Genomic DNA, 18,754 nt, shown 5'->3' on the forward strand with positions numbered 1-18,754 from the left:
AATAGATGGTTATTTTCTTTTTGTTGTTTTGGACACATTGATGTAGATAATAATAATAATTCACACATTAGTCAACAGTGTGCAGTTCTGAATTCCCATGTCAGCAGCTCCTCTAGATTCTGAACATGAAAGCCATTTGTCCATTAGCATGCAAATATTTATGAGGCTTAGCACCAAAGATATGGCTGTTGGATCCACACCTCTGCAATTGTCATTATCAATGCATCTTAACCATTGGATAACAATTTTAACCAAACACATTTTAACATCTTCTATCACTTCCCTTCTTCTCTTCTTCACCTCCATATTCAACTAGGTAAAAAACTCTTTTGCTTGCCATAAATGACATAGCTCAATGATGTATTAAATATTTTACAACATCTTTCAACCATACTAGTTTTTTATATTATTGTTAAAGATATCACATCTCCTAGAAATTAAAATTTTTTATAATATATAAATTGGTACAAATCTGATGAAGTTGAATTAAACTTAAAGTCAACTTCTTAATATGGTATCAGAGTAGGTTTGAGCCTATCAGGTCATCCATTATCGGGTTGTCATCGGACACCTAAATATATTGTCTGACACACGAACTGTTACTATCAATGTAAGAACAATATATAAATGAATGTTAATCTTACTTTATAGACTTTGTTCACTTTTTAATAGTTACATACAACAGTTAATACAATGTTACTGCATTGGGACACAACACTGTGAGTGCAGACATGGCAGCAATGTTTTATATGCTTCTTAGAGATTGAAAAAATGCAGCATGCATTATCTTTCACTGGCCAATAAATTCAAAAGAGTGTGATATACAATGTTTTCTAGAGAACCGTTGCTCTAAACTCTAGCAGAGGTTAGGGCCATGAGAGAATGTCAGAGTGAGGAGTGAAAACAGAAGGGTTAGGAAAATTACCTAGCTTCATGTCACAGCAACCGACAGTGGCCTATTTTTTTTTGTCTGTGCACTAGTGTAATGAACAAGATGTTAAATAAAAGAAGAGTAGTAATTGTTCAAAGATTGAACTCTTAATTAATCTTGAATTAATGGCTAATGTCTTTTAATAGTCAAAGGAAGTTTCGGATTAGGACTTAAGGATATAAATAGATTTAAGACAGTATTGTTAGAAATGTGGATTTGGAGACTAGGTTTTGGTTGGATAAGGAAGGTTTATGGAATGAAATTTTAGATTTGAAATATAGGGTGGAAGAGAATTCAGGAGCAGTAGTATGATAAAATCAACGTCTCTGTGGTGGAAGGATATCATTAAGATAGGGTGATGGAGGATTGGGGATACAACTTTGAGAACAATATACAATGGGAAGTTTGGGGATGAAAATAACATAAGGGTTTGGGAGGATAGATGGATTGGAAATATGGTATTTAAAGATAATTTTTAAGGTTATACACCATATCTAATTGGAAGTTGGGAAATTGGTCATTCTAATGGAGAAGAGGATGTATGGAGTGGGGGAAAGTATTTTAGGAAAATATGATTAATGACATGAAGGTCGATAAATAAGGAAGATAGATAGGTATGGAAACACCATGAAACACATGTATACACATTTGAATCAACCTATAAGATATTGTGAAAAGATGTCGTACACTACAAGAAAATCACTAAATAAAAATTAGTTTTAAAGATTAAAATTGTTACTATTTAACTAAATTAGAGACCATTTTATAAATTAAAAAAATTATTAGTATCTAAAGTAGTTTTTATTTTAATAAAAATTTATAAAATGTTTTCTAAATTGATATCTAATCATTAGTTACCAAAGATTTAGTTACTTACTGTTTTGTATTCTAAATTAGTCTCTATTAGTCTTTTAGAGGCTAATTTAAAATCTAAAATATTAGTAGCTAAAGCCTTGATAGCTAATTTAGATACCAATTCAAAAATTATTTTATAATTTTTTATTAATAATAGAAACCACTTTAGATATAAATAATTTTTTAGTCTTTAAATTAGTATATAATTTAGTAAATATAGTGACTAATTATTTTTTGTCTCTAATTTTGGTTTCTATTTAATGATTTTCTTGTAGTGGTAGGAGAAGTCAAGTGTTTGTATGAGAAGTTTTGGAAGGTTAAAAACACTCCCCTTACCACAGTGCATAGCCTGGAGAGTTATACACAATAGAGTATCAACTAGGGAGAATCTTAGTAGAAGGAGTGTAAAGTTTGACAACGGTTTATATGTCTTTTGTGGCAAATAGAGGAATATGCCAACCTATTATTCCTAAAGTGTGAAACTACCTTGACTATATGAAATTGTTGTTACAGTTGGATCAAGTAAGTCATTGCTTTGCATTCTGAACCAAAGCATCACTTTTGTCAATTTAAGAGTTTGAGGTTGAATAAGGCTGGAAATAGAGCATGGAGGTGCACACGGATTGTCATTACTGCATAAATTTGTAAACAAATGAATCACATTATTTTTAAGAACATTAAACTTGATCCAGTAGAAATTTTTGCTATTGATCAACTCAAAATTGGGTCTTAGATATCAGGTAAAGAAAAATATGCATTGTTTTCATACTCTAATTGGTTCTTTAATCCAATTACATGTTTGAATTCCATTATGTACAAATTTCCCAATAGGAGGTAAATGCATATTGTACATATCTCTCTACCTTTATTGTGTCTGATAAGTTAATTGAGTTCTTTGTGGTGTAGTCTAGTCGGAAGTTGTTTCTGTGATTGTAGGTTGACTAAACAAAGTTGGAGGTTACAAACATAACCCAACACTTGCAAGACTGAACCAATATGGGGACATATCTTCCTCTTCTTAAAGGGCTATCACAACACTACTTATGACAAAATTTCACATGGTGAGGTCTTGGAATGGAGGGGAATGTTCTGGTGCAGGGACTTATTTTAGGTGCAGTGACTTTACACAACCGTGAAGGCTTTTAGCATGCAACAGTCTTCTGATAACTTTTTGTTGGTGTTTGAGTTTTTTGAATTGCAACAGTCTTCTGATAACTTTTTGTTGGTGTTTGAGTTTTTTGAATTGTTGGTTGGTCTTGTATGCTATGATAGCCCATTTGGCCACATCAATTTTAATTCCTTTTGTATATGGGTTGAAGCACCCTTTAAATACTTCAATTTATTTTATCTATTTTTTGTCAATAAAAAGGGTAAAATATGCTTTTTGTCCTTTTACTTTCACGTGAAATTAGTTTTCGTCCTTAGTCCAAACTTTAAACCTCCTGGATATTTGTAGTATGGAAACTATTAGAATAAGTCATTGTCAGAATTTTTTAAGTGGCAAACAAAATTCTAGTGTGGACTAAGATGTTTAAATATTTAATGTTGACTCATCGCTGACGTTGATGTTATAATGTTATAATCCAATTCATATTGAAAATTTGTTTGTTACATAAAAAAAAGCAGAGATAAAGACTCATTCCAATAGTTTCCTTACTACAAGTAGCAAGGAGGTCTAAGGTTTGGAGTATGAACAAAAATCAATTTTGCCTTATAATACATGGACAAAAAACATATTTAACCCTAAAAAATATCTTTAAATAGTACCTTTGAAAAGTGGAAGTAACAAATCAAAGAATGTTAAGATTTTAATCCTAGATCATTTGGTTAAAGAAGACTAAACCTACTATTTACACGAATTATTGGAGTAAAATAATTAGAAACAATAAATATTGTAAGGACCTAGAAAATAGTTTTAGAATAGAAGTAGTATATTTAAAATGATACCTGAATATTTTATTATTAAAGTAAAAAAAGTATATAAATAAAAAAATCAGTTATTCATGTTTCATTTTAAAATAACAACCATCTCTCTAAATTTTCTCTTTTTTTCCTCTCCCTTCTCTCTAACCCATCTGTCATCACACTGACGATCGAAGTCCGCCATTAGATTTCTGACAACGAATATTACAAGACTGCCCGATTAGAGTTCTAGACAAAGTAAATTCATTTTTGCTCATTTTTTCTTAGAGTGAGTTTTAAACTTTTTAGGTTTGTATTTTGTAGATGTTTTGCATATGATGTTTTTAGCTTCACGATTAGTCCCTATTGGTTCAGAGTCCTAGTGATATAGTTAAATCTTTAATCTAAACTTTGTGTTGCAGGTTAAGCTTCCCTTGGGCTTTGTAGGATTGGAGCTCTTTGTGAGCACATCTAATTCTTTTGAGGTAAGAGAAACTAGTTTTATTCTTTTCAATAGAACCCTAGGTTAGAAATATAGAATATATATATATATATATATATATATATATATATATATATGTTCACAAAGTATAACTACCATTATGAGTAAAGAGAATTGTCATTCTAATGTTGTAGGTTTGTGAAGATATAGGTTTGAATGTAATTTTTGGTGAGAAATAGGTATGAGATCAGTTTCCGCTTAAGCAAGAGGGAATTACACTCAAGTGAGACCTATTTTTGTCCAAATGAGAGAAAAACTCACTCAAATAAAAATGGACTGAATCTTGGTATGTTATCGGGTTAATTATCACTCAAGTGAGAAGACTTTCGCTTAAGCAAAATTATCTTAGCTGAAGCTAATTTTTAAAAAAAAAAAACTTAAGAAAAGAAATAAGAATTACAAATTAAAAAATTAGAAACCAATCTAAAATAAAATGAAAAAAAGAATAGTTTAGTTTAATCTGTATTTTTTTATGTTAAAACTAACGAAATCATACCGTATATAATTTTTTTCATTCATATGTATTTTTAATTAAAAATAGAACCATAAACACCACATTTTGGATGTATAAAAGGTATTTGTTATAACTAGAACATAATTTAAGTGTTAGATTGACTAATTATTTGGTTATTTTGTTAAATATTATAATATTTTACTTTAAAAGACTTGTATTCATGATTTTTTTTTTCTGATATGACTGCAGTTTTTTATTTTAAAGAAATTGATATTGACTAATATTTTATATTTTAATGAAATATTTTCATATTTATTCTCTGCTTTTACCTATTTGAAGAAATGATGTATACATTGAAAAGGCAACGGTATTTTAATAAAGTTATTTAAAAAATTATGTATTTATTATTGTTCTTTGTGTGAAAAAAGGAAATAAGTACGTGATTGTGAGACTGGGAAAATACCATTTTAAAAATGTATTTCCTGTTTTTAATATCAAATTACAATACAAAATTTACACATAACAAAATTAAAATTAAAATAAAGTTTAAATCTCCAATATATTAACTATTTTTACTTTGAATGTAGATAATAAATTATAACATTTTAGTTTAAATTTTATATATTTATATTTTGTCTATAATATTTTGTTTTTTCCTCCGATCTTTGGAATAGTCTTAAATTATTTTTTTAGGTTACTTTCGATTGATCTGAGAATTGGTTAATTTTACTTAGGTTCGAAGTGGTAGAAGAAAAGAAATAGAAAAAGTGTTAGATTACATGCATATGCACATTGGCATGTGATTAATATAATAATTGATAAGCCATAATAGATCACTTTGTCCTCAAGGTACAAACCTCATCATCATATCCCACATATCTACACCTAAAAACACATGAGATAACATAATTATCACCCCACAAGGTCATATTTATCAAATAAAAAACAATAATCTCTCTCTCTCTGTCTCTCTCTCTGTTTCTCTCTGTCTCCGTCTCATTGATCATATGTGATGATGTTGCAGCTGCAAGAGTCTAGAATATGCCCCCTCTGGCCTGCTCACAAGTTCTGCATGGCTACCCTGCTCCACAATGCGCCCATCTTGAACCACTCCGATGCAATCCACCCCTCTAATGGTCGACAAACGATGAGCCACAAGCACTGTGGTGCGACCCCTCATTAGCCTCTCCAAGGCTTCTTGTAGCACACACTCCGACTCAGCGTCTAGGGCACTTGTGGCCTCGTCTAGAAGGAGAATTGCAGGGTCCTTGAGCACTGCCCTGGCAATGGCAATCCTCTGCTTCTGCCCTCCAGAAAGCTGCACTCCTCTCTCACCAACCGGGGTCTTGTAACCCTCTGGCAAGCCACTCACAAATCCATGCACATTGGCTGCACGTGCAGCCTCTATCACCTCACCCTCGCTCGCACCATCTTTTCCATATGCAATGTTCTCGAAAATGCTTGCTGCAAAAAGTGCTGGCTCTTGCTGCACCAACCCTATCTTCAGCCTCAGAGACTTCAGGTTCAACTTCCTTATGTCCTTCCCATCCACCATCACTTTCCCTGCAATAGGGTCGTAGAATCTCTCTATCAGAGCAATCACAGAGCTCTTCCCTGATCCACTTGCCCCCACAAGAGCCTGGCTCTGCCCTGCACGGATCCTCAGGCTCAAATCCTTGAACACCATCACATCAGGCCTTGAAGGGTATGCAAAATCGACATGCCTCAGCTCGATCTCCCCGCGCAGAGTCTCCACCGGGTCAGCATCAGGATCATCCGGGTCAATCCTTGTCGACCGGTCAAGGATTGAGAACACCGACCCCACGGCCTCCCCGCCGCGGATTATCTCCGGCGCCAGGCTGACGGTTTCCGCCACCGAATTTGCCGTGATCACGAGCACCACAAACACCTTGATGACCTTTGAGAAGGTTGAAGCACCTCTGCTCACCAAATGTGCACCGTACCATAGAATGAGAGCCTCTGAGGCGTAGAGGGCAAGCTGAGAGAGACCGAACAAGAAGCCGGATGTGAGGCTCCGCCGCAGACTCTGGCGCTGAGGCACTCGAAGCTCATTGCAGAACACAGATAACATCTTGGTTTGAGCATTGAATGCTGCAACTGTTCTGATGTTGCTCACTCCCTCCCCTGCTATCATACTTGTCTTTGCATGAGCCTTTGCTGTGTCTCCAGCAAACCCTTTTAGAGATAATTGCTGCAAAATTCAGAAACATCCATTGTTAGCTACCAACCAATGAATCAAACTCCAGCATAAACCTAGTTATATTCCTAGGATTTTCTAGTTTCCAAGGTAAATGGTTCTACCACATTATTAATAATGTCTAAAAATTAGACAAAATAGGCTATATAAGTATACATCAGTTTACACAAATTATAATGTAAAGAAAAATTAAGCATATAGAACTTTAGAAACACAAAGGACAGTTTTTTTTTTCTGAAATCATTGAATTTAATTGAAAAGGTTGAGATATACTGAAAAAGAGGGGCACTATAATAATTATTGAAATCTAAAAAGGTTCTATCTACTTTTATTTGTTAAACTTTCTTTGTGCATGTATAGTAGTGAGGGCAACTTGTGGGGAATTTTCACACACCTTGAACCTATGTCACTGGTTTTTGGCCTACTAAATCCATGCAAGGAATCAGGGTGAGTGTATCAAATACTAACTGTAAGTATAACGGTAAAACATTAATACTTGAAGACATGGTTGTGCCAAGATTGGTCAAAGGGATTTTGGTAATTTCAGTAACTGGACTATTCATTTATGGAAAAAAATTTCATCTGGGGTGAAAGAATTCACCAAAATCCACTGAAAAGAACCAAAAGGGACAAAGGGGTGGGACCCAGAGAGGAGAGAGAATGTCCATGTTCATCTAGCATCCATTACATGGACACCAACTACGTTGAAAGACATTGATTGTTAATAAGGTACATGTCCCTGATCAATCAGTCTATTTTCTTGCCCTGTGCCTATAGCATGCGCAGAACGTAGAACACTACCCTTAACAGTATTAAATCAGAAGTGATTGTTACTATTAGTTTGAAAATGATGCCTCAAAATGTGATGCTACTTTTTTTTCAAATACTAATTAATGTGTCACTCTTGTACCTTTATGTGTGGCAGATTTAACTGAAAATTTATGTAGAAATGCTTAACTTTGAATAAAAAAGTTAACCCATTTTTCTTATCAGTAAAAAGTTAACCCTAATGAAAAGTAAAAAACACACTTGGTAAAAAAAATTTGTCCAAGTTTACTTTTCAACATAGCATGCTTTTGCGTGGGAATCATCAACACAAGAGAAAGAAAAAAAAACCATAACTACTTTTACGCTTTTGCATAGTGTATGCACAATAAAACACTTACAACTCATGCTGGTTTGACTGTGCTCTAGTTTAATTTGTTTTTCTTTAAAAAAATTACTTTCAGAAGCTCACTTTGAAAATAAAATAAGAAAAACTACATAGTAAAACATTTCAAGCATTAAAATATATGTATTTATACTATTTTTTTCATTTTCTTCCAAATCTACCTTACCAAACAACTTAGATTGGAGCATGATAGAGAAATGTGCACCCGAAAAGCAAGATAGAATAAAGAAAGTCCATGTGAGACTATCTCCAGAATCATTCACATGCATGCCCTAATTAAACAACTGAGATGTTATCCATATACAGCTAAACCATGAAAATGCAGCAAGACCCAAATGGTCTCACGTGCATGGTCAAAAATATCCAATGGCTTAAAAACTAACATACAAGTATTTTTCACCCATTCATCCCCAGTAAGAATATAAGTGTATGCACGTGTGAAGAGAAAGATATACTGAAGAACATACACTATGAATAGTTTAAGATTATAAAAATCATAACTTTAGAACACACCCTTCTCCCAAAATAAGTGAAAAATTAAATCTTTAGACATTTGACATGCTTTGTGAAATCAAAATTTGAACTTGGTATTAAAATACTAATAAAATATAAGTGGGTGTACTTGAACAAAATACTATATATATAAAAGACTATGTGTGAAGGTCACATGTCTAGGACCTGAAAAAGACTGAAACCGATCACGGGTGGAGGAGCTAAAAATAAAAGTTCAGATTCCTAGACAAACTAAAAGGTTTGGGGTTTGTAGGAAATATATGAATAATAAAATGAGTGCAATGAAGTTTCCTCTTGCAGTACCCCAAAAATATTGTTAAAAAAATGGTCTACCACTGCAGGGATTTTCTACCAATGAAGAGCTTGTGTTTCTGTCATATGATGAAGTATTTCTTTATAAATTAAACTAATATTTCACAGACAGCTGCCAGATATAATCAAATATTGTAATATTAGTATAATAATAAAGTATAGAAATTTGAATTTAATAATGGTGGTTGAACAAGTGCAAGACCCGTCTCAGTGTGAGACATCGAAGTTGATGATCAGGTATGGAATCTGCATCCATAAAAATAATATTATTTTCTCCATGCCCATTATTAACTAGCATTTTAATACACCAATCTGTGTTATTTCACAGAAGTTAATGCACTGGACTTTGAAGGAAGCACGTGCACTGTTCAACTTTGTGAGAGTCTTTGTTGTTTTAGCTTTTGTCGTCTAATGCAATCTTAGATGTGAAGTTGATTTCATTCCACGTTTAGGATTTTAAGATATTAGAAATTATCATTAATATTTTGAATTTCATCACAGATGTCATGTAACTTTTTACCATCTTTATCTCTCTTACTGATGCATCTATTGTAAAACGGTAACTAGTTTCTAGAACATGAAAGAGAATAAATATGGTGAAAAAAAATGCAGTATGCAAATTATCTATCCCTGGCCAAACTCCAAACTCTACAATAAATTGAAAGAGTGTCATATACAAATGTGTCTTTGAGAACCGTTGCTTGAAACTCTAGCAGAGGTTAGGGCCATGAGAGGATGTCAGAGTGAGGAGAGAAAACAAAAGGGTCAGGAAAATCACCTAGCTTCATGTCATAGGGAACTGACAAGGGACCCTTTTCTGTGTAATGAATAAGCCAAACACTAAGGTGAAGGCAGAGTGGTGCAGAGTGGTGCAGTGTGCATTAGTTAGCCAGAAGAACAGTGATTGTTTGTTGTGAATTATTTATTAATATTCAGAAGTGGCACCAAGAAGAAGAAGAGAGACTATTGAAATTTGCAGAATCTCAATTATCAAACCCCATATCCCAAGCACAAAAATGGGGTGTGGCCTTGCCAGAAGACATGGGGCTAGTAGCTAGCTGGAGTCTTCAGAATCTGACTTTCCCATATCATACCATATGGTCAAAAATGTAAGACTCACTAGTCACTACTACCTCACCAAAAGCTGATACAACCTTCTGTACACGTACCATTCAAGAATCTAACTTGAATACGTAGAGGACCCCACCCCCCCAACTCAGAAAAATGCAGTGCTGTTGTTGCACCATTAAGCTCTCTATCATCCACATGCATTATAATCTCTGTCATGGTTGAATTTGGGAACTTGGGCCCTATCTCTTCATGGAGTACTTCACTATGTTGTTTCCATTTCAAAGGGTTGGCATGGTCATTTCATAAGACTAGTTTATGTGTGCTATGCAGGAAAAAAACATAGATGCAATTTATTTATTCAGTATTTTTGTTGGTGTTCTTCAATTTGAAGTTGAATTTCACTCTGTTAATCAGTTTATTTTAAAAACTATGGAAAAATAACCCTACTAAGTTTTAAAATTCTGGATTAAAGTTCTGTCCTTGTGTACCTTTTTCCCTCCATTAGTTGTCAATTTGAAGTACAATTTCACTTTGTTAAAAAAGTGAGCTTTTAATGGCCATTATTAATGAGATTTTATAGAGCAATATGTGAGTTATTATTTCCCAGAAGTTAATGCACTGGACTTGGAAGGAAGCACGTGCACAGTTCCACTTTGTGTGGCTCTTTGTTGTTTTAGCTTTTGTCGTTTAATGCCAGCTTGTTTGTGAAGCTAGATTCTCAGTGTAAAAGAGTAAGTGTAAGGTAAGGAATTTTGGGTAAAAATCTAGAGTAACCCCTGGCCCCACCACTATATGTTGTCTAAGGTCAAACATATGCAAATAACAAGAAGACAAATTTGTAAGTTCACTAAGCTTAACAATTTCCTATGCTCTTGGATGAAGAATAGTATAAAAATTTTGCACCAAAATTTGATCTGATTTTTTATTATATACAGTCTTGGCAGCATGTCATATTATCGTGATAATGATTATTTTTTCAATTATGTGACATGATGATATGTTTGGTAGAGAGAGAGAGAGAAGAGGGTGTGAGATTTTGTTTACCTGAGCAAAGTTGGCTAGCACAAGTAGAGGGAAGGTTGCCAAGATGAGCAAGGAAACCCTCCATTCCACTATGAAAGCAACTATAAAAGAAGTAAGGAGAGATGTCATGTTCTGCAGAATCACTGATATCCTCTCAGCAATTGCAGACTTGACATCAGCTGCATCAGTGGCAAGGCGAGCTGCAACAAGGCTTGAGTTGTGCTCCTCCTCATCGAACCATCCAACTTCATTCCTCAAAATAGCTAACCAAGTACAAACACCAAAATTTAAGTGCTTGTTTGCTTTGACCAATTTTTGAAAAAATTCAAATAACCCCTTGTTTTTTTACTAGATTTTTTAATAAGGACAAAAGTTACTTGCATGGTTTTAGTGCTAACCTCGTCCAATTAGAATTAGAGTTTCATCTTAGTAATTGTTATAATAGAAGTTTGTATTGAAGATCAGCATACATTAACAGAATGAAACTTCAGTTTTGACAACATAGATTATAAGATGAAACTCTAATTCTGATTTGCCAAGAAAGAGTTATTTAAGTTTAATCTTTCAAAAGTGTTGAAATAGAATGCAGTTTAATCTCACTCAAACACACACCAAGACATAAAATAAAACATACCGGCAAGCATCATTCTTCTGACCCTTGTGGTGAGGTTTTCTCCCATGATACTAAAGAAGTAATGTTGTATCAAGTATGCACCAACTGCATAGAGACCGGCACCAATGTAAATGAAGACATACTCCTTAGTCTTCCTCTCCATGGAAGCATAATTTCTGAAGTAAAAGACCTCAATCATGTTGCTCATAACAATAGCAAAAGTAGGGCCAATGAATCCAGAAAGAACAGAACCAACAGCTCCCATGATTGAATAAGGCCACTCAGGAGCATTCAGCTTGAGCAACCTGAAGAAATATCCATCTGGGGCAGGATTTTTCTTGTCTGTTTCAGCATTTGATATCATCTCAATACGGCCATCGGCACCAGTGCTATACTGGTAGCTCAAGTTCCTCAGGCTTCCAGACCTGAGACTTAAGGACTTTGTTGACAATGAATGGCTCAATCGCGATGACCGAGTCCTGCGGGTTGATGGGTTGGAGAAGTCTCTATTTCCAACCATTTCTTGGAACCGAATGAGTGAAGCATATGTGCCTGTCTTGGCAATGAGTTCTTCATGTGTGCCTGTCTCAACTACTTGTCCTTGTTGTATAACTGCAATGGTATCAACATTCCTTATGGTTGATAGACGATGTGCCACAACCACAGTTGTTCTTCCAACCATGAGCCTGTCTAGTGCCTCTTGAACTATGCTTTCAGACCCTGCATCAAGAGCACTAGTTGCTTCATCTAGTAGAAGGATCTTTGGGTTCTTCAACATGGCTCTGGCAATTGCAATTCTCTGCTTTTGGCCCCCAGATAATTGAACTCCTCGCTCTCCTACCTGGTGAAAAACAGAAGACATTTTGATTAACACACCCTTGACTAGAACTAATGATCAACTTTACGTACCCAAAAAAAACTAGTACAACTTATTTATGCTTGAAAATTATTAGCATTACAAACCTGAGTGTTGTAACCATTAGGAAGCAAGGTGATAAAACTATGAGCATTTGCAGCAGAAGTAGCAGCTTCCACTTCAGCCATAGTTGCATCAGCTTTTCCATAGAGTATATTCTCAAGAATGGTAGTAGCAAAGAGTGCAGGTTCTTGATTCACCAACCCAATTTGATCACGTAACCATTTTAGTTGTAGACTCTTGATGTCCACATTATCCAGCAGAACCTGACCTGCTTGGCCATTTCAAAGATATCAACATAGCTGTTAATCCAAGAATCGAAAGTTAAAAATTTCCATACACTAGGATATTTCATTTGCTCCCAGAACCTTTCTAACATAGAAATGTCATGGTAGTACAAAATATTTTCTACTTCCAAGAGAGTTAAACGTGTTTGGTTACCTTCATTTGGATCATAGAACCTTTCTATCAAGGAAACAACTGTGCTCTTTCCAGATCCACTGCCACCAACAACCGCAACAGTTTTTCCAGCAGGGAAAAAGATTGAGAAACTGCGAAAGATAAACACATCCGGTCTCGAAGGGTAGCTGAAAGTAACATCTTTAAATTCAATGTTGCCATTAACATCAGCTAGGCACTTCCCTTCTGATGAATCTTCCACTATGGTGGGTTTCTGATTGATGATCTCCATCAATTTGTATCCCGCTGCTTTGCCTTTGCTGAAAGCACCTAAGTTGGAAAAGGACTGTCCCAAACTCCTGTTGAAGTAAACCAACATGTCATGATCACATGAATGGTGTCATTACAAGTTAACACAGAATCATCAAAAGTTACTCAGATTAGGCCCTCACATGCCACCAACAATGGCTGAGAAAATAGCCGTGAATGCCTTGCCTCCATCTGTTTGTCCATTCCTGATGAAAACTCCAGCATACCAGAAAACCAGTGCCCAAGACATGCATGCTATTCCATATGTGCATCCTAGGCCTAACCCTTTGGCCATTCCTGCCTTGTATCCAAGTTTTAGAGTGTTTTGTATTGCATCAGAATAAGAATTCAGTGCCTTGCTCTCCCCAACATAAGAGTAAACAGTTCTAGCTTGAGCAATGGCCTGTACAAATTGCACATAATGAAGACCAATTAGTCCCTACATTGATCTGTCACTCTTCTTTTTTTCCATGGAGCCCATTTTTGAGCCAATGATTATGGAAATCAATGTGAAGGACAGATCTAAACAATCAAAAAAGAAGAAGCAAGTTTAGGCAAAACATAATTTCGTTTCATGTACTTATTTGTGAGCAAGGACCATAGTTGGCATTAGAGCGACACAAGACCACAATCATCATCACCATGCTTTTTGATTATTTTACTCACCAAAGAGAAAAGCTGGCTAGGAACTTTCATGAGTGCTCCACACGACAAGACATCATTTTCACACACAAAAACAGCCACTGAACTTGAAATAAGGCGCAAATTCATATGAAAGAAGAGCATGCGCTCCATGTACTCAAAAAAGTAGTAGGATCAAAATTCAAAAAGCTTTTGAATAACCCCATAAAAACATACAGGAAAAATCAAAAACAAAAGGTACAAAAAAGAATAGAACAAAAAGAAAACAGAACCAACTCAGCCAAACCCAAGTTTTTTTTTCCTTTGATGAACACTTGATCTTTTGTTTCTTCCATAAAAAGAACGTGTGCAACATCCATGCACATACATGACATGTTCAAGTTCTTCAACCAAGAATTAACCTCACCTGCTCAGCTATTATTCCTGCATTTGCATAAGATTCACGACTCTTTGATGTGAGGCCAGTGAGTGTGTAAGCATACAATCCACCAGCAAAAGCAATCCCAGGAATCACTGCAACACTCAGAAGTGCGAGCCTCCATGCTGACACAAAACCAACCACCAGACCAGCCAGAAACGTTGATAGATAGTGTATGAAGTTCCCCACCTAAACAAATCACAAAACGTTAAACTAACAAACATAAAACTACAAAACTCATGAAAAAGCAGCGACATCAACCATGTGACTAAACCCAAGCGCACGTTAAACCCTGTTTTGCTAACGTGCGCCACCTTGTTCTATCATCATGTATGGCCCCACTTCGGTGGATGTCAATCAACAGCCCCTGAAGGCCATGGTTTCTATATGTTCTTTTTTCGTACCATGAAGGAAATGCAACATCAGCTATGTGACCAAACCCGGTGCAAGTTTAATAATGTGTTGCTAACGTGCACCACTTTGTTCCATGATCGTGCATGGACCCCACTTAAATGGATATCAATCAACTACCCTAGAAGGCCACGGTTTTTTTCTATTTTCTTTCTTTAATACCATCAGCTATGGGAATTAATCCCGGCGCACGTTAAAACGTGTTTCGTTAACGTGCGCCACTCTGTTCCATGATCATGTGTCGACCCCACTTATCAATGGATATGAATCAACTACCCCGTAAGGCCATGGTTTCTACTTCTGCTTTTTTTTTCATACCATGAAGGAAAAAAACACACAAAGATGGCAAATTTTCAAAGCACCTTCTCGCTTATAGCATCTTGAACCAGTAGTGTGTCTGTGGAGACACTGAAAACAATATCCCCTGTTCTTGCATCCGTGTCAAAGAAACCAACGTCCTGTTTAAGCACTGCTTCCAGGTACTTCTTTCTCAGTGTGCTCACTTGCCTCTCCCCGGTGTACATCCAGCATGCAATTTCTGGTCGGAAAGAAAAAAAAGACATCACCCAAAATTAAGAAACAGTACTACATTATTATTCTTTTTACTTTTTTTCTGGTGTTACAAGTTTGATGCATGGTACAATGGAAGAGGTTGAATTATTGATTGAGGTAATAGAAATGTGTAGCAATGATTAAGGGTAAAAATGCTACATGATAAAGATGAGAATGGAGTGATGGGTAGTGTTAGGCAGGAAAATCTGAAAGCGGTGAGATTGACAAGTGAAGGAGAAAAGGACGAGTGTGTTTTGTTGACACGGCACGTGGGATCGATGTGAAGTGGCTGAAACAACAACAGTCACACACGAAACCTTAGAAGTAATGGTCCAATAAGTGTGATCGATCTTGTTCACAGGTTAGGACCAACAAAACAGAGAGAGAAAGAGAAGACAGAGAAAAGGTTAAAAGTTCTTAGAGGGAAAGAAAGAAAGAAAGAAAGAAGATTAGCATACCTGCATAGGATGATAAGCAAACGACAAGCCCAAGGTACACGAAATAGAGAGCATACTGCAATCATGATCATAACAAAAAGGTAAAAAAAAATTAGATCTTGGATCTGAGATGGTGTTGCTTGCTAGTAAGAAACATTGGTGTTATTGAGAATTTTGACATGAATCAACAATTTAACTGATTAACCTTCGATACTTCTTCTGTCATTTTCTTCAAGTCCATTTGGTTCTTGCCAAAGCCATTAACCATTTCACCAAAGAGCAGGAAGAAAACCGGCATTGATGAGCCATGAACAATGGCTCCTAAGCTGCCAGAGATCATGAGCATCCAATCACACTTGTCAGCAAATGAGAAGAGCTTGTAAAAGGGCAAAGTCTGCTCCTTCTTCTTCTCTGCCTCAGGCAATGCTTTAGGCTCAGCAGCATCAGCCATGAGAGCAAGTCACAGAAACACAGCTTCTGGGGCGGGGAGAACAAAAGGGTGGAAACAAAATAGGATTTTTAGACTGACTCGTGGCTCAATGCCATGAACAAGGAGATCTAGCCCTAGTGGTATGTGCCATATGACTTTTTTCTGGACATTGAATGAAGGAGATCTGAAACAACAACCCCTTTTTCAATATACTCTTTTTTTGCAGTGTCAATATCGTTTTTGGTTTGGTAGAGATAGCAGAGAAGTTGAGAGAGAGAGAGAGAAGAGTGTGTGTGTGTGTGTGTTGTTGGACAGTGGTCAAAGGAAGTTGAAGAGAACAAGAGTTTGGGAAGAGAGAGATGTGTGAAGTGTGGTTTTATAGAGTTAGTGGTTTGGTTTAACTGTGGTTGTGAATTCACTGTTTGGTTGATAAAGCCACAAAGATAAAGGAATCGAGTGAACAGTGTTATGGGGTTCTGTGCAGTGTCTGGTTTTTACTTACAAGAACTACTTTTCTTTTTATTGCTGAAAAATCAAAAAACTTTAATACATCTTAATTCATACTAATAACTCTTCTTTTGAAACTTCCAACGTGGATGGAATAAATTAGCTTCTCCAACATAAACTCTATAGTAGAATAAATATAACAGCTTTTCATCTTTATATTTCCAATTCTATTAACACTTACTATGTCAAATTCATGTCAGAACAAAATAATTAATTTTAGAGGATATTAGAAAAAACAAAATAACTTTCCATTAAGACAAAAACATCAGTCAATTTATATTTTTTAAGTACTTTTTTAATCTCATTCTATGTTAATTTTAAAAAAAAAATCAGATTGATGATTATTTATTCTTTCACTCCAAAAGAAGCAGGAGAATATTTCATTGTTACTTTATTCTTAAAATTTTATAGGAGTCGAATAAAAATTATTTTCATCCTTCCTATGTGTGAAATAATTTTATTCAAAAAAAAATAGTAATATATTTTTTAAGATAAAATTGTGACGTAATTTTGAGTTTCAAAACAAATATTATTTTAAATATATAATTGTTCTGTTAATATTATCTCAATAAAGTTAAATAAGAACAGGTTTGTATTACTAAATTAAAATAAATATTAAAAAGATAAATTATATCACTCGCACAAAATAACAAAGACTTGATATAATAATATTAAGTATAGTGCGCAATCAAGATTTAAATTATATTGAATAAAAATTATCGTGGGTTGATCCATTTCATTTCATAATAAAATAATTCTGTTTATGAAATGACATATTTAATAACTTTTAATAACTGTTATTAAATGTTGTATATAGTAAATGTGCACTGACACCCTTCAACATTTACTATCGTAATATTCTTTATAAAAACTAATTGACTTATGTTTTCAATTTTAAATTAAACACTAATTTATTTCGCAATTTGTTTCTAAATTAATTATTCCTTTTTTATAAAAAAAAATAATATTTGCAGAGGTTTAAAGTAAGAGTGTTCATAAAAAAAATTAATATATTTATTCTTAGTTGTCATTTCTTTATAAAAAGTCTTCTGTTGTGTTATTACTGAGAAAAGTGATATTTAAAATGAATCACTTTAAATACTTATAAAAATTCATCAAATATTACATTTGTGAAATATAATATACAATCAAAATACAACATATAAAAAAATATAATTTAAAACACTTATGTTGTTGTAATTGATAAATAGACTATATTCATATTATTAGATTGAGAAAAAAAAATCATATTTATGTTGAAGATAACAAAGTACAATTCATAATTCATAATATAATTCATAATATATGTGAGAATTAGTTTCACCTTACAAATTAGACGAAGAATTAAACTTGTATTTATTTTCTATTACTGTATCGGAATATATTTTAACAATATTTTTTAGATTTATTAACATCTGATCTTTCACATAGATTTTAGTCTCATAGACAAATTGTATATTTCTTGGTACGAACGAACTTATAAAAATCACACATCGAGTATGTATAAAATAAATTGACAGTATATAAAGACAATCTTCACATTTAATTTTATTAAAGAAATTATACTTAAATTTATTTTCTAATATTTTATAGTATAAAAAAACTTATCTGTTAATAATCATTGTATGATTATAAAAAATTTAATTAGATAACTCAAAAAGACTTGTGACAAAATAAAAAATAAAATATATTATGTTTAAAGTGTAATGTTTTTTATCATGAATTTTAAGGAGAAGATAGTGTTGAGTTTAAATTTAAGAAAACCTATTATACAGCTATGAGTATATTTTAAAGACATAAGTAAAACTTGAACGTTACTTCTCATACAATATTCTCTTTTCTTCAAATGATTAATATTGAAGTTAATCCATCAACGAGATTAAAATAATTAATAAAAAATTTAAGTCACTATGTATTACAAATTTAATGGTTTTATTCATAATAAATATTTAAAGTTGTATTTGTTCGATTACCTTTAAAGAGTTATTCTTTTCAACTACATCTTTATTTTTAAGTCTGGATATTACAATGATGTAATTAATTTATCAACAAGTTACTATGTATTACATATTTAATAGCTCTATTTATAACTAATATTTAAAAGTATATTTGTTCGGTTACATTTAATGATTTGTTCCTTACATCTTTATTTTTAAGTCACTTTGTAC

General features: G+C 34.0%; 1 protein-coding gene across 2 annotated transcripts; it reads right to left on the minus strand.

Moving 5' to 3' along the window:
- Positions 1 to 5,442: 5,442 nt before the first annotated feature.
- On the minus strand, positions 5,443 to 16,496 carry ABCB19 (ATP binding cassette subfamily B19). Of its 2 annotated transcripts, XM_068645667.2 has the most exons (10): positions 15,855 to 16,496; positions 15,671 to 15,725; positions 15,023 to 15,198; positions 14,238 to 14,438; positions 13,333 to 13,592; positions 12,923 to 13,239; positions 12,529 to 12,752; positions 11,587 to 12,406; positions 10,974 to 11,215; positions 5,443 to 6,856 (listed from the first exon to the last, which is right to left on the minus strand). In XM_068645667.2, exons 1-10 carry the CDS (start codon positions 16,098 to 16,100, stop codon positions 5,648 to 5,650), a joined length of 3,750 nt encoding a protein of 1,249 aa, XP_068501768.1. In that variant the 5' UTR covers positions 16,101 to 16,496; the 3' UTR covers positions 5,443 to 5,647. The 2 variants fall into 2 exon arrangements, with proteins under 2 accessions (XP_068501768.1, XP_090157508.1); XM_090301382.1 differs by lacking the exons at positions 15,023 to 15,198; positions 15,671 to 15,725; positions 15,855 to 16,496 and adding an exon at positions 14,511 to 14,738.
- Positions 16,497 to 18,754: the final 2,258 nt, after the last annotated feature.

This window comes from Phaseolus vulgaris, chromosome 4 (assembly GCF_051622355.1).
Source record: "Phaseolus vulgaris cultivar YP4 chromosome 4, ASM5162235v1, whole genome shotgun sequence".
Lineage (NCBI taxonomy): Eukaryota > Viridiplantae > Streptophyta > Magnoliopsida > Fabales > Fabaceae > Phaseolus > Phaseolus vulgaris.